Source organism: Natator depressus, chromosome 3 (genome assembly GCF_965152275.1).
Source record: "Natator depressus isolate rNatDep1 chromosome 3, rNatDep2.hap1, whole genome shotgun sequence".
In the NCBI taxonomy this organism is placed as follows: domain Eukaryota; kingdom Metazoa; phylum Chordata; order Testudines; family Cheloniidae; genus Natator; species Natator depressus.
Window position 1 is genome coordinate 206,868,034 of NC_134236.1, and position 13,665 is coordinate 206,881,698.

Genomic DNA, 13,665 nt, shown 5'->3' on the forward strand with positions numbered 1-13,665 from the left:
GTGTGATGTAGTCGTGCTTTCCTGCATGGGAGGGTCAGGCTTCAGCAGAGGTGGCCATGGTACACTTGGGCAATAATGCAGAAGTGGTGACGTACCTAAGGTGACCCAGCGGATCGGTGGCAGGGCTGGGGGCAGAACCCGGTCTCCTAAGTCTCAGGCAAGTGCCCTGTCCATTTGACTGTGCTGCTTCCTGTGGGATGGGCTAGCTGGGCTTTTCCATCCACCGGGATGGCTTTGCCAGGGATCTGGCACCCTCTGGCTCCCCCAGTAACCCAGGGCTGGGCCCCAGGTTCATAGGAGATTTAGGTTTGCATGTGGAGCTCTCGCTCATCTCCTGGCGGGGATGTTGTCTACAGAGCTCTGATCTGGGGTGCAGAATGCCAGGAGGCCTGACATGCAGAGATCTCCATCTCTAGCTCCCTCTCCTACCAGCTGGGTCCCAGAGGCTCTTCCCTGGAGGGCTCTCAACTGGGGTTCCTAGGTGGCTCATAACCTGCTCCTGCCTCTCTCTCTGCGCAGACGTTCCCCGTCATGGTGGGCGAGAGGAGGAACGGAAACCTGCTCGTGCACCTGGGGCCCAAGCTGCAGGCCCACCCCGAGGAGCTGATCCGGCAGCGCCGGGGCCACGATGGCCACACCGAGTACCTGATTCGCTGGAGCATCGTCAGCTTGGAGGAGGGCCCAGGGAGCAGCGCCAATGCCTCTTCGGCGGAGAGCAAAGCGGAGAACATCCTGATGTGGATGTCGGCAGAGGAGGTTTATGCCAACTGCCCGACGCTGCTGGGCAAGAGGAAGCCCGAGGGGCAACGGGTAAAGGAAGAGAAGGCACCCAGCACGTTCCCTCCGGACGTCACGCTGGACGAGGCCTCGCTGCTGGAGATGAAGGCTGACGTCAGGAACCTTGTGCAGCGGGCTGGCCGGCAGATGGCTGGGCCCACAGGCCCGGAGTCCTCCATCCTCAACACCATCCACGTGCTGAGCGCCTACGCCAGCATTGGCTCGCTGACAGGCGTCTTCAAGGAGACCGGGGCCCTGGACCTGCTGATGAAGATGCTGTGTAATGAGGAAAAGCAAATCCGCCGCAGCGCTGGCAAGATGCTGAGGGCCCTGGCTTCCCACGATGCAGGTGAGATCTCCTGGCCAGGAGCCCCAGAGAAGGGCTGGGCCAGGCCCAGCTGCTGAGCATGGTGTACTGGGGGGATCCTGGAGCTTATGTAGGGCCCTTTCCAAACAGCTAAGGGACTCGGAACCGGGGTCAAGTCCCTCTGTGTACAGGACTGAGCCACCCTCCTCCAACCAGGTCCCTGGGCAGTCCTGGCCCGAGTGCGGGCACTGTGCATGCTGTTCCACTTTGCTGCATGGATGGCTATGCCCAAATGCCCCTTCCTCGGGAGCCTGCAGTCTGATGATACCAGCTGGTGCAGTACAGAGCTGTGCTCGCTGCCTGGAGCGGCTCACAACCGAGAGTGCCAGCCTCAGGGCACTGTCAGAGAGCAGGGAGACGCCCCAGACCAGCAGTATGTTCTGTAATTAGAAACAAGCATGAACTCCTCAGCTACTCTAACAGTCTTACCGTGGAGTCACAGACAGGCCCCTTGGGCACTCCAGCGAACTAGACTGAGTGATAGTCACTTTACACTGAAAATCACAATATTCGGGTCACTCCCAGTCCCAAAGGACCAGTCCCTTACCCAGGTCAGTTGTACCTCAGATTTCAAACCCAAGACAGTGCCTGTAGCCAATCCTGTAATAAGCTGACTAAAGATTTATTAACTAAGAAGAGAAATGAGGGTTATTTTCAAGGTTAAAACAGGAAACATGCGCACAAATGAGTTACAGTCCTAGATTTAAGAAGGTACTATCAGGTTCTGTAATAAGTAGTTCTGTGTGTCCTTTACGGCTGACCCAGGCCAAGTGGCATGGGGATCTCTTGCTCATGTTTAAGAATCTTTGCCCCTCTGAGTCCAGACAGCAAGAAGATCTCAGTTTCTCCTTGTCAGGGATTTTTATCCCCCTTCCTTGCCCCAGAATCCATGCTCATGGGATGAGTTCATGCGCAGGTCTCCCCTTCCTGGAGGGAGCGAGGCATTCAGTTAACAATGTCTCTGTCCTTGGATGGTACACACTGCCTTGCTTGCCATCAGTGGGCTGCCTCGGGTGCAGGACGAGCACTTTCCCTGAATTACTGCTGCCTTTCCTGCTCGATGAGTTACACAAGTACAGAGGTTTGCAATGCGAACACTCAATACAGCGTCATACCACGGGCTACAGAGATTGTAAGTGAAATCAATACATGCAGCATCCTACAGGATTCATAAGGTCTAGGCATCAAACACATAATTACAACTCTACTATTTATCTTAACAAGGCTAACCCTCAGGTGAGCCAGACCGGTTTCCAGCTCTGTATTTGTCAGTGTTCAGTGAGGCTGGGGCCTTGGCATGAGCTGGCATCTGGTCTGCCAGCATCTCACTCACCTGGACAGCCCAGCTCAGGCCAATCTCTGTAGCTGGAATGGAACTGGGTCGTACTCAGGTGTACTGGGAAGGGGATGGCAGCTGGTGTTTGGCCCTGCCCATGTGTACAGTGGTGCCTCCTTGGCTTTGTACATGAGCCCCCTGTTCTGAGGGGGCCATACTGCAGTCTCTGGCTATTGTCTCCTGCTTGCCTCTCCTGGGCAATATGAGCAGCACTGGGTTTTGAGACAGTGGAATATGGGTCGAGCCAGAGACCCTGCAGGTTGGGTGCATCTGAGAAACATCTCTGGGATCCCAGCCCTTGGTTTCCTCTCTGGGAGCTTCCGCCGGGGGGCTGGGAGAAATGGAGAGAGGACGGGGCGCGGGTGCTGCGAAGATTGAGACGCTCCTGAGGGGCAGGTGGGAGGGAAAGCATTCAGCTGGTGTGTGTCGCGGCTGCAGGGAGTCGGGCCTACGTTCTCCTGTCCCTGAGCCAACAGGACGGCATTGAGCAGCACATGGACTTCGACAGTCGCTACACCCTCCTGGAGCTGTTTGCGGAGACCACGTCCTCCGAAGAGCACTGCATGTCCTTCGAGGGGATCCACCTGCCCCAGGTACCCGCAGGGCTGGCTAGCTCGGGGGGAGGGGCACAGGAGCAGGGGGCTTCACTGGGCCGGGGGCTTGGAGGCCTGTCTGGTATGGAGATGGACGGTGTGGTGACAGGATAGAGCTCAGAGGCGTATTGGGGATGGGAGGGATGGCTCAGGATGGCTCAGGTTGGGCAGGATGAGGGGAGGTTGTGGGGAGGGTTGGCTCAGAGGCCTGTTAGGGATGGGGGAGGGGAGGGTTGGCTCAGGATGGACAGGATGTGGGGAGGGTTGGCTCAGGGTGGATGGGCAGGCTGGTGGAGGCCTGTTGGGGGTGGGTGGCGGTGCCCCAGGACGGCCAGGCGGCCTATCCAGGACAGCGGGGCGAGTGGGGGTGGCTCAGGGTGGGCAGGATGGGGGAGAGGGTTGGTAGAATGCCAGGGGGTAGGTGGCGATGCCCCAGGATGGGTGGGCAGGCAGGGGTGGGGGTGGCTCGGGGTGGGCAGGCTGGTGGAGGCCTGTTAGGAGCGGGTAGCGATGCCCCAGGATGGCCAGGTGGCCTATCCAGGGTGGGTGTGGGTGGCTCAGGGCAGGCCGGGGGTCTGGCTGGGGAGCTCTCGTACCGTGGCTCTGACGCCGTGTCTGTTGCAGATCCCCGGGAAGCTGCTGTTCTCGCTGGTGAAGCGGTATCTGTGCGTCACCTCTCTCGTGGACAAGCTCAACAGCAGCACGGAGCTGGGCGGGGAGCGGCAGGACTGCGCCGTGCCCTGCGCCCACGTCGGGGAGAGGAGTCGCATGCAGCGGGAGTTCGAGCTCAGCATGGCCATGGCCAATCTCATCTCCGAGCTGGTGCGGGTGATGGGCTGGGACTGCAGCCAGAGGATGGAGCTGCTGTCCCTGCAGGAGGGGCAGCCACGGGTCGTCCGCTCCATCTTCCAGCCCAAGGCTCCCGCCTGCGCCGCCGTCCAGATGGCCTCCTGCCCACCCCAGAAAGAAGCCAGTGCCTTCAAGACGCGCTCTGCCTTCCCGAGCCGCAGCAGCTATGTGGAGTACGTGCAGGGGAGCTTGGTGCGGGGCATGCGGGTGCGCATGCTGGAGGACTACGAGCAGGTCAGCGCTGGGGATGAGGGCGAGTTCCGCCAGAGCAACGATGGCACGCCGCCCGTCCAGGTACTCCCGCTGGCAGCGGGGCGGGGCTGGGCCAGGGATGGTGGACACCTGCCCCGGTCTCGGGGGGAGCCTCTCTTGGCCTGAAGCTCTCTGGTGCCTGGCTGCGTCCCGTCCCTATGTGGGTTTGGAGAGCGCCGCTGGTTCTGGAGGAGGTCTTGGGCTTTCCTGCTGGCCTGAGGGGTTCTGTGGGCCCAGCTGCTCCTCCTGGGTTGTGGGCAAGCTGCCCTCAGTAACCGGCTTTGTTGGGCTCCCGCCCAGGTTTACTGGCAGGCGCTGGGCCGCACCTACTGGGTGCACTGGCACATGGTGGAGATTGTCAGTTCGTCTGGCCAGGCGGAGCGGGAGGCCCAGGAAAAGGTGTCCAGCCTGACGAAGAACCTGAAACTGACCACTGGTGAGTGCATGCCACTGTGTGGTGTGGGGGGCCTGCTGGGCTGTGCCCCCTGCTCTGCACATGCTGGGCTGGGGCTAGCAGGGCCTCGCCTTACCTGAACCTCAAGCTGTTCCCGGGAAGTGGAGAGCTCGGGCCATCTGGCCTGGCCACAGGCCTGGTGGGTGACCTTGGACAAGTGCGTGTCGTTTGTGCCTCTGTCCCTACGTCTAGAGAGAGGGGCACTCCCTTGCCCCACAGGGTGCAGTGATGACATCCCAAAGCCCTGGGGAGGCGCCCGGTGCTGGGAATGTGTGGGCACCTCTCTGGAGACATGCATTTGTGCTGGCAGCCTGAGAGGGTCCTCTTTGGGGAGCAGGTCACATGAGGAAGGGAATTCGGGTTCTGCACCCATCCTCCATTTCAGTGGGGTCCCCTCCCAGCAAGTCTTCCTTCCCTCTCTGCCCAGGGAGTGTGCGCCACTCCCCTCCTCCCGCACCCCGAATGAAGAAGGCGATAAGGCTGGGAGGGGGCCGCACACACTCCTGCCTGGGGACAGACCTGTCTCACAGTCTGGTAGCAGGGGTAATTCTGTGGGTAGATGAACGATAGGAAGACCAGGGAGGTGTTGTTTGATTTGTAAAAATGCACAGAATCATCATTTCAATTATGTCACCCTCTGTGGCATGGCCGGGGGTGGGGCTCGCTGCCCCCCGGCTTCCAGCTCCAGGTCCTCCAGTTGGTGGAAATTCTGATAACACGGTGTCATCGGAAATGGGTCGAGTTGGGGATCTCTCGAAAGCCCTTCCCCACCAACACAGTGGGGTCAGATATGACCAGCCTAGAACAATGATGTAGCTGTATAGTCGAGAACATTTAAAAATCGCTGGTTTTTAGTTACGCTTTAACACGGGTATGTCGATGTGCCGTCCTCGCAAAGTTAAAGTGTGGCCCAGAGCTGGCAGCATTGTCATCCATGAGTGCTCAGAACCCAGGCCGGATTCCCCTTGTTACTGTTCCAAATTACTGTGAGTGGAAGGAGTGCGTGAAGGGAAGCTGACATTATTGGCAAAAAAGGAGCAGCTCTGTGGTATTATTAACAGGTCTCCTTGTTATGCTGAAAGTTGTAATGAGGGACTGGTTAAGACGTCAGCATCCAACCAGCAATCACTGGAATCCATCTGCGAATGGTATACGCGTAGTTACGTGCCATACCTCACATAACGGAGCTGATTACAATCCCAGATCAACTTATTTCAAAATCCTGGGTTTTCATTTGGTCTTGATCGTTGTTAGGCATCAGTGGGGAGACAAAGAGTACCGAATAGTAGCTGCATCTTTGGGGAGCTAGTTAACCAGGACGCTCGGTGGCACCTTATGCAGTAACCCTGACCTGGCGTGGCACCAGCTGCAGCTGTGATGAAGCCGCGCAGAATGCTGGCCTTTGGAGAGAGACGGCCACTGGGTGGGCAGCTCGAGCTGGGGCGAGGGCTCGCGATCCGCCGAAAGGGGGCAGATGGAAAAAGCTGTTGGAGAAGGCGGACGGAAGGAGAAGAAGCTAGATGCTGAGCTAGCGGATGAACCAGAGCTGGGATAGGTGGTATGGGGAGGTGATAGAATAAAAGAAGAACAGGAGAATAAAAGTAAGGGACTGGGAAGTGAGTGGGAAGGACTGGGAAGTGTGACACTAGTGGAAGGTTGGCTGGAAAGACCAACTTATCTTCCAGGCAGGCATTTGATTCAGCTGGCGAAGACTCGCCTCACTCTGAAGGTTCTCGGAGTGGCTGAGACCGTTCTTGATGAGGTCATAAATACGGCGTTTACCATTTAAAGTCCAGCATGACAACACTTGCTGAGCGACATCGGTAGGTGTTTTCCAAGAAGCAAACAAACGGAGAAGAACTGCCGCCGACGCAGGGTGCATTTATACCGGCTAGCAAGAGGGCCAGTTATCAAGCAACGGAAGGGCTCTGGAACAGCAGAGTGCGTCCAAAACTACCCTCCCTTATCAGGAATGGCTGGGTCTTGGCGGATGGACTGATCACATCCGTTCTGTGTGAAACAACATGTGCTCCCGAATCCGTCCCTTAGATAATCAAATGCTCACATTCACAGACTGCATGTTCGCCACGTTGCAGATGTTTGGCCAACAGCCTGCCTTGGCCGGAAATGTGAGTGCGGTGTGGACGAGGATCAGTGACCTGTCTAGCAGAGACCGGGGATGACTTTAAGGAAGAAATGTTTTAGTCCTATGTGTCAAGGCTAATTTCTCTAGGATTAGCCGAGATCCATGTCTTTTTTTTTTTTTTTTTTTAATGTAAGCCGTACATCCCTGTGTTAAAGTCTAATTAACAAAAGGGGATTTTGAAACATTTTCTCGACTGTACATCTACATAATTGCTCTAGGTTTGCCATGGTTGGTACCATTGTGTCTGTGGGGGAAAGGGCTTTTGAATGGTCCCCAACGAGACCCATTTCTGATGACACTGTATTGTCAAAATTCCCACCAAATGGAGGACGTGGAGCTGGTGGGATACAGAGTCCCCCCTCTCACCCCCTCACTGCAGAGGGTGACACTGTTGAAATGATGATTCTGCTGATTTCTGTGACTGAAGAGTTCCCTACCTCATGCTCCCAGCCTGTTGGGTCCACACTCCCTTGGCTGCCTGGCTAGCCCAGGCCAGCTGTCCCCTCCTGGCTCAGGTGGCTCTGCAGCAGGGTAACTGTCCTGCTGAGGCGCTCAGGGTTTGTCTCTCTGCCTTGCTGTGCCCCCCTGCAGTGACCCAGACGTTTTACTGCAAGCCCCTTGGGGGGCTGTACTCCCTGCCCTACCTGATGGACCGGCTGAGCGAGGACTCGGAGGCCCTGAGCCGGGCCGAGTGGTGGGAGCTGCTCTTCTTCGTGAAGAAGCTAGAACCGCACGAGCAGCAGGAGATCGCCCAGCTCATCCGGCAGCACCAGGAGGAGCAGGTGCGGGACAGGGGTGGTGCAGGGGAGGGAGAAGGACCTGCGAGGAATAGGGAACTGGAAGGTGAGAGATACCGTGGAGTGCAGTGGGAGAACAGGTGAGAGGGGAGTGAGGGGAGATGGAAGTGGATGGGAGCAGCAGGGATGGAGTGGAACAGGGAACTGGGGAGCCTTGGGAAGAGCGGGGCAAACTGGGAGGGGAGATTGAAACGGGGGAGTAAGGGGGAACGGTGGGGGTGCAGGTGAGGGGAGGACCAAGGAGTGCGGATGGAACAGAGGGAGGGAACGAAAGAGGAGACCAGCTCGGCCCAGGTAGAGAAACTCTGTCCAACAGACTCTGGATGGGCAGGTCACAGGCATGGGGAGATGCTGTCAGCAGCCACTGAGACATCGATCTAGGACAAGAGAATTGGACTTGTTTGGTTCTGGCTGGCCTGGGGATATCGCAGTTGGACTAGCCCGGTGTCGGCTCGGTTCCGGCTGGCCTGGGGACCTCCCCGTGTCGGCTCGGTTCCGGCTGGCCTGGGGACATCGGGCTGCTGAGAATTAACCCCGGCCCTGCATTTCCAGCTGTCGGAGCTGGATGAAGAAGCCCTGATCCAGCTGTCGGTACCGGTGGAGCTGGCCCAGCAAGTGTTGCGGGTGCTGAGCAAGCAGTGCCAGGGCTGCACCCTGAGTGACCTGCACAGCTCCCATGTCTACAGCAAGTACTTCCTCCGCCCAGGGGGGGCGCAGCCGGGTGGCCTGGGGCTGGACGCAGCCCCCTCGGAGTGCGCCGAATCCCTGATGTCCAAGAAACCAAAGAAAGACCCTCCTGCTGCCAGAGTGCCTGCCCCAGCCCCCCCGGAGAAATCCGACTGCCAGCTGTTCACCGAGCTGCTGCGAGCGGAGGGGCTGCCCTGCCCGGAGATGGCGGAGGAGAAAGCCAAGGGTACATGCCGGCCGGGGAGGGAGCCGTGCGCGGCAGTGGCTGGGTGCTGGGCTCTAGCTAAAGCGGGTCCCTGCTGGCTAAGGGGGATCTAGACAGGGGAGACCCAGCGATTGGCTCGGGGAGAGGTCGGGAAGAGGGGCGATCCGTGGGGGGTGGGGAAGCGCCGTGGGGAGGGGCTGGCTGGAGGGCTCGTGGGGCAGCCTCAGGTTGACGGGTGTTATGGTCCCGGCCAGTGTTGTGCAGCGCGAAGGGGTCGGGGAAGAAGAGCTCGTTGGAGCGGATTGCAGAGGTGGTGGAACTGATCCAGAGGTCCAGCTCCGAGGTGGGGCTGCAGCTAGCTGGGCTCAGGTTCATTATCAAGACTCTGGAGGAGGAGGCCGGGCGAGAGCGGCAGGTCATCAAACCTGAGGGACTCACCATCAGGTCAGTTCTCTGGTGGGTCCTCTGGGCGCGCCCAGACCTGGAGATGGCAGGCCCATGCCTCCCTGGAGAGACAGGGCAGGAAAACCAGCTGCTCCTGTCTGCAGGGGCCGGCTGCTGGCCAGCGTCTGTCTCTGGCGCGGGCATTACCCCTGGGTGATGTTTCTATTAGAGTAGTGCCGGGGGATGCCAGTCAGGGCTGGGTGTCTGGGCTGGGCTCACGATCCTGGCTCCAGACGCTTACGGTCTAGCTACAGCAACGTACAAAGGATTTGGGCAGGAGGGCGACAGATACACGTCACCGGTTGTGCAGCCAGCAGGGACCATTGTGGTTGGCTGGTCTGATCCTGTGCGTCGCGCAGGCCAGAGAGCGTCACCCGGTGACTCCTGCACAGGTCTGAAGTCTCCTGGGAAAGTGGCACCATGGAGCCCCGTCAGTGGTGGGTGAGCTGCAGGGTGGGCTTCGGGCAGGTGGCCCCTCCCAGCGTAGCGACCGCAAGCGGTGGAAGACTTGCCCCATCCCTGGGACGCTGTTCCCATGGCCGGTCACCCTCCCTGGTAAACAGGTCTCTGATTTCCCGTTTGAGCTTCGCTGTGGCTCTCCTCCCCCTCTGCCTGCTGGACCCAAGAGCCCCCGTGTCAGCAGCGTTCTCCCTGGGCAGGTGCCTACAGACTGCGAGTAGGTCTCCTCACCCTTCATCCGAGGAGCTGCCAGGATCCAGCTTCTTTAGTCGCTTGCTGTGAGGCTGGTTTTCCAGCCCTGGGTGCTTGTAGCTCGTTTCTGACCCCTGTCCGGTTTCCCAGTACCTTGTGTGGACGCCTGGCAACCAAGGGGTGACTTGTTCATGATGTGCAAGGACCTTCCTGGGGGGAAAACGTGAGTGTTAATGGGCCCGTTAGTCTAGCAGAGATGGGCAGAACCAGAACTGGTGGCTGGAGCTGAAGCCAGACACGTGCCTGTGAGATGTAAGGCCCAGATGTTTACCAGGGAGGGTGATGAGCTGGAACAAACTTCCAGGGCAGGGGTGGATTCTGCACCTCTGGATAGCTGGAAATCAAACCTGGCTGCCCTGCGGGGACTCCTGTGACAGTTTGGGGAGTGAGGGGGTGGGAGGCCCGTGGGGGGCCGGGGGATCTGGTTTCTGGGCCAGAGCTGACCAGGAGCCACGCAGCAGGTCAGTCCCCGGTTGCCCAAGCCCGGCTCCTGAGCCGCCCGCCGTTGCTCCCCGCAGGGAGAAGCTGGTGAAGATGCTGGTGGAACTGCTCACCAACCAGGTGAAGGAGAAGCTGCTGGCGGTGCTGGCACTGCGCCTGCTCTGTGTGCTGATGGCCAAGTACGACTGGCGCGTGCTCTTCGCCACGGAGGGCGGGGTGCGTGCCGTGCTGGCCTGCATGCAGGAGTACGCCCCCTCGGCGCTGGTCCAGCAGGCCGGCCTGGCGGTGAGTGCGGCTCACGGGGGAGGTGGTGGCTGTCGTGGGCTCGGGGGTGGGGCATGCCGGGATCGTGGGTGGGAGAGGGCGGGGACCAGGTGGCCAGTGCCGGGATCCCAGGGGGCATTGGCAGCCTCGTGGTCTCGGCCTGGGGCTGGCGCTGCCAGCTCTCCGCCCTGACCGGCTCCCCTGGCCTCCCAGGCGCTGAAGGTGCTGGTGGGCGCGGGGACCTGCGAGCCGCTGGGTGCCAGCGAGAAGCCCTGTCCCCTGAACCACGCCGATGCCCAGGTGATGTGGGAGATCTTCGCCAGCATCGGCTCCGCCTCCAGCAAGGACTCGGACAGCCTGCTCTGCGCCCTCCCTGCCGCCATCCGCACCATGCAGGGCACCGCCGGGTATGGGGGCTGAGCGGGGTCCTTGCTGTGGGGGCAGTGTTGGGGGGCAGCTCCCTGGAGGGTCTGGGGGTGCCTGGCGGGAGGGCCCCCTGGCTGGCAGGAGGTGCCGTTGCCCCACAGACCCGTTGGGAAGGAGCAGCGGCTGGTGCCCGCGGGCACTCACCCTGGCGCTCTGCCCCGCAGGGCCTCGTCGGCCGTGCAGAACGGCCTGCTGGTGGCCAGCATGCTGATCGACAGCCACCGGGGCCTGGCCGAGCAGCTGGCGAGCTGTGACATCCACTCGGCCCTGCAGAGCTGCTGCCAGGGGGGCCAGGACCCCGCCGCCCCCAGCCACGCCAACGAGACGCTGGCCCGGATCGCGCTCAGCCGCCTGGCAGAGCACAAGCTCCCCATGAACCTAGAGGAGACAGGTATGGATCCCCTTGCCCCCGCCACAGCCCGTCTGAGAATTCTGGGGATGGCAGGTACAGAGTTCCCTGCTCCCCACCCAGCCCCCGCCCACCCGCAGCCTCTGTCTGAGAGCTGGGGGATGCAGGTATGGAGCCCACCCCACCCCCACAGCCCCTGCCCCCCCAACCCCACCTACAAGTCTGGGGACAGCTCGTACGCAGCGCTGCCCCACATACACAGCTCCCTCCCCCATCCCGCCTGTCTGAGAGCCTGGGGACGGCAGGTACGGAGCCCCCTGCCCCCCACCCACAGCCCCGTCTGAGAGCCTGGGGACGGGTACAGGACACCTGGCGCCCCAGCGAGTGTGCAGCCGGCGGCACGCAGTGCCCTGCCCCAGCCCCAGCCCCACGGCTCTCTCCCTGTGGCAGAGGCGGGCTCAGCCCTAGATCTGAAGGACGTGGACGTGCAGACGCTGCTGGGCCGCCTGCAGGAGGGCAGCCTCTCCAAGGAGCTGGTGCTGGCCCTGGAGCGCTGCCTCTGCGAGGAGGCCGGCCCCGAGAGCGAGGGGGCCGAGGCCCTGCGGGACCGCCAGCACTTCCTGCTGCTGCTGCGCAGCCTGGAGCAGCTGAGGGCCGAGAAGGCCGTGCAGCTGGGGATCCTCCGGTGAGTGCAGGGCGCGGCCGGGTCCTCGGTGACACGGCGGGGGGGGTGACCTTTGCTGGGGATCCTCGGGTGACACTGGGCGAGGGGGGCAGCCGGGGATCCTCGGGTGTCACCGGGCGAGGGGGACCTTGGCCGGGGATCCATACGTTGTACTGCGAGAGTGTGGCTGGGATGTCCCAGATGGGAATGGGAGCCAGCACGGGGGCGTGTCTGGTTGGGGCTGTCCTGGGGGTGGATTGAGGCAGGGTTTGTTGGCACTGTGCTGGGGGGCGTTGGTTGGGGCTGTCCTGGGGCTGGAAGTGGCTGTTTTTGGGGTGTCAGGGTTGGTTGGGGCTGTCCCAAGGGGTGTGTGTGTGTGGTCAGTTGGGGTGTCCCGAGGTGGGGGTGGGGGCTGTCCCAAGGCAGTGGGGAGGGCTGGGGTGAGGGGCTGTCATGGAGGGGCGGGGGCAGGCACGGCAGTGAAGGTGGCTTGTGCGGCCAGAGGGCCGGGCACACGGGGGGGCTCGGGGCACTGGCAACCGCTGGCCTCTCCCCTCAGACCCCACCTTCCCCCTTCTCTTGTGCAGGATTTTGAACAAGCTCCTGGACAGTTACCAGGAGGAGGGGCTGCCCTGGCACGAATGCATCGAGCCCTGTCTGTCCTCCATGAGCGCCCCCAGCAACGAGCGGGAGGTGAGGAGCCACGGGGGGTCCCACTTACTTGTTGGGGGTGGGGAATCCGGGAGCAGGAGTGGGGGGCAGGGAGGGGCTCCTAGCTCAGCTCCAGTTATGGGCTCGCGGCAGGAATTGCTGGTGAAGTCTCTGCCCGGTGCCTTGGCTCATAACAGCCCTGATCTGCCCCAGGCCTGTCCCGGGGAAGCTGGACCTGTGCCCCCTGGCATCACCCCTTTACCCAGCGCCCCCCAGCCAGGGCTGGGGCCTCTCTCTGTTCTGTCCGGCCGTGCCTGGAGACTCCAGCCTGGGCACGGCAGGAGCTGAGAGCCGCCCTGCCCCAGGGAGCTGCGCGCTCCATGCCCCAGGCGGACCGGGGCGGAGGGGACTGGCCCAGGGAGAGCGGGGACTCACCCCAGCCCCCTGGCGGGTCAGTGGCAGAGGCGGGACTAGAAGCAGGTCTCCTGGCCCCCAGGCCGGTGCCCTAACCCCTAGGCCACGCTGCTCCCTCTGCAGGTCGTGCAGGAGTTCGTTCGCTTCCTCCACCGCCTGGCCACCGCCACCAAGGACTGTGCCGTGGTGATGTGCCGTCTGGGCACCAAGGAGGCCCTGTCCAAAGCCCTGGACAAGCACAGCTCCAACCTGCTGCTGGGTCCGGAGCTGCGGGACCTGGTGACCGACTGTGAGAAGTATGCCAGCCTCTATCAGAAGCTGACGACCAGCATCCTGGCCGGCTGCATCCAGGTGAGCCGGGGCACGTGCTCGGTGTGGGGTGTGCGTCCTGACCCCGCCCAGGTGAGCAGGGGTTCTGCCATGGGGGAGGCCTCCCCCCACCGCCTGGGGCGGTCTGCCTGGCGGGTGGGAGGAACCTCTGCAGAATGCCGGGGCGCTGATCCGGGTCGAGATCACCCGGGGGTCCCAGGCGCTGGCTGGGGGCTGGCTGTCCCTGAAGGGAGGGGAGGGAGGAGGGCAGGTTGTTTGTCTGTGGGGAGGGGTTGGTGGTCTTTGCAGAGATTGGCCTGGCGGGAGGGAGGGCGTGACTTTCCTCCGGGTGCAGTCTGGACTGCTGAGTCCCCTTAGCTCTCCCGCCTGGGGTGCCTTTTACACCGCTTTGCTGAGAACAGCGACCCGTCCAGGCTCTGCTCACTCCCAGCTCCCAGGATGCAGCCGAGTACGTGAGGCTGTGCCCAGCTGTCCATGCGTTACGTAGAGGGTAACACCCGCAGAGCCC

The 13,665-nt window shown here is 61.6% G+C and overlaps 1 protein-coding gene across 2 annotated transcripts in view; it reads left to right on the plus strand.

Moving 5' to 3' along the window:
- CUL7 (cullin 7) overlaps positions 1–13,665 on the plus strand; it is a 44,560-nt gene that overhangs the window by 9,330 nt on the left and 21,565 nt on the right. For both annotated transcript variants that reach the window (XM_074949786.1, XM_074949787.1), the window contains exons 2-14: positions 520–1,126; positions 2,919–3,073; positions 3,698–4,216; positions 4,475–4,610; positions 7,366–7,556; positions 8,124–8,484; positions 8,718–8,907; positions 10,137–10,344; positions 10,537–10,730; positions 10,914–11,140; positions 11,549–11,783; positions 12,350–12,455; positions 12,951–13,178. In XM_074949786.1, coding sequence (XP_074805887.1) covers positions 532–1,126; positions 2,919–3,073; positions 3,698–4,216; positions 4,475–4,610; positions 7,366–7,556; positions 8,124–8,484; positions 8,718–8,907; positions 10,137–10,344; positions 10,537–10,730; positions 10,914–11,140; positions 11,549–11,783; positions 12,350–12,455; positions 12,951–13,178 — 3,345 coding nt within the window. In that variant the 5' untranslated portion in view covers positions 520–531. The remainder of the gene's footprint in view (positions 1–519; positions 1,127–2,918; positions 3,074–3,697; positions 4,217–4,474; positions 4,611–7,365; positions 7,557–8,123; positions 8,485–8,717; positions 8,908–10,136; positions 10,345–10,536; positions 10,731–10,913; positions 11,141–11,548; positions 11,784–12,349; positions 12,456–12,950; positions 13,179–13,665) is intronic.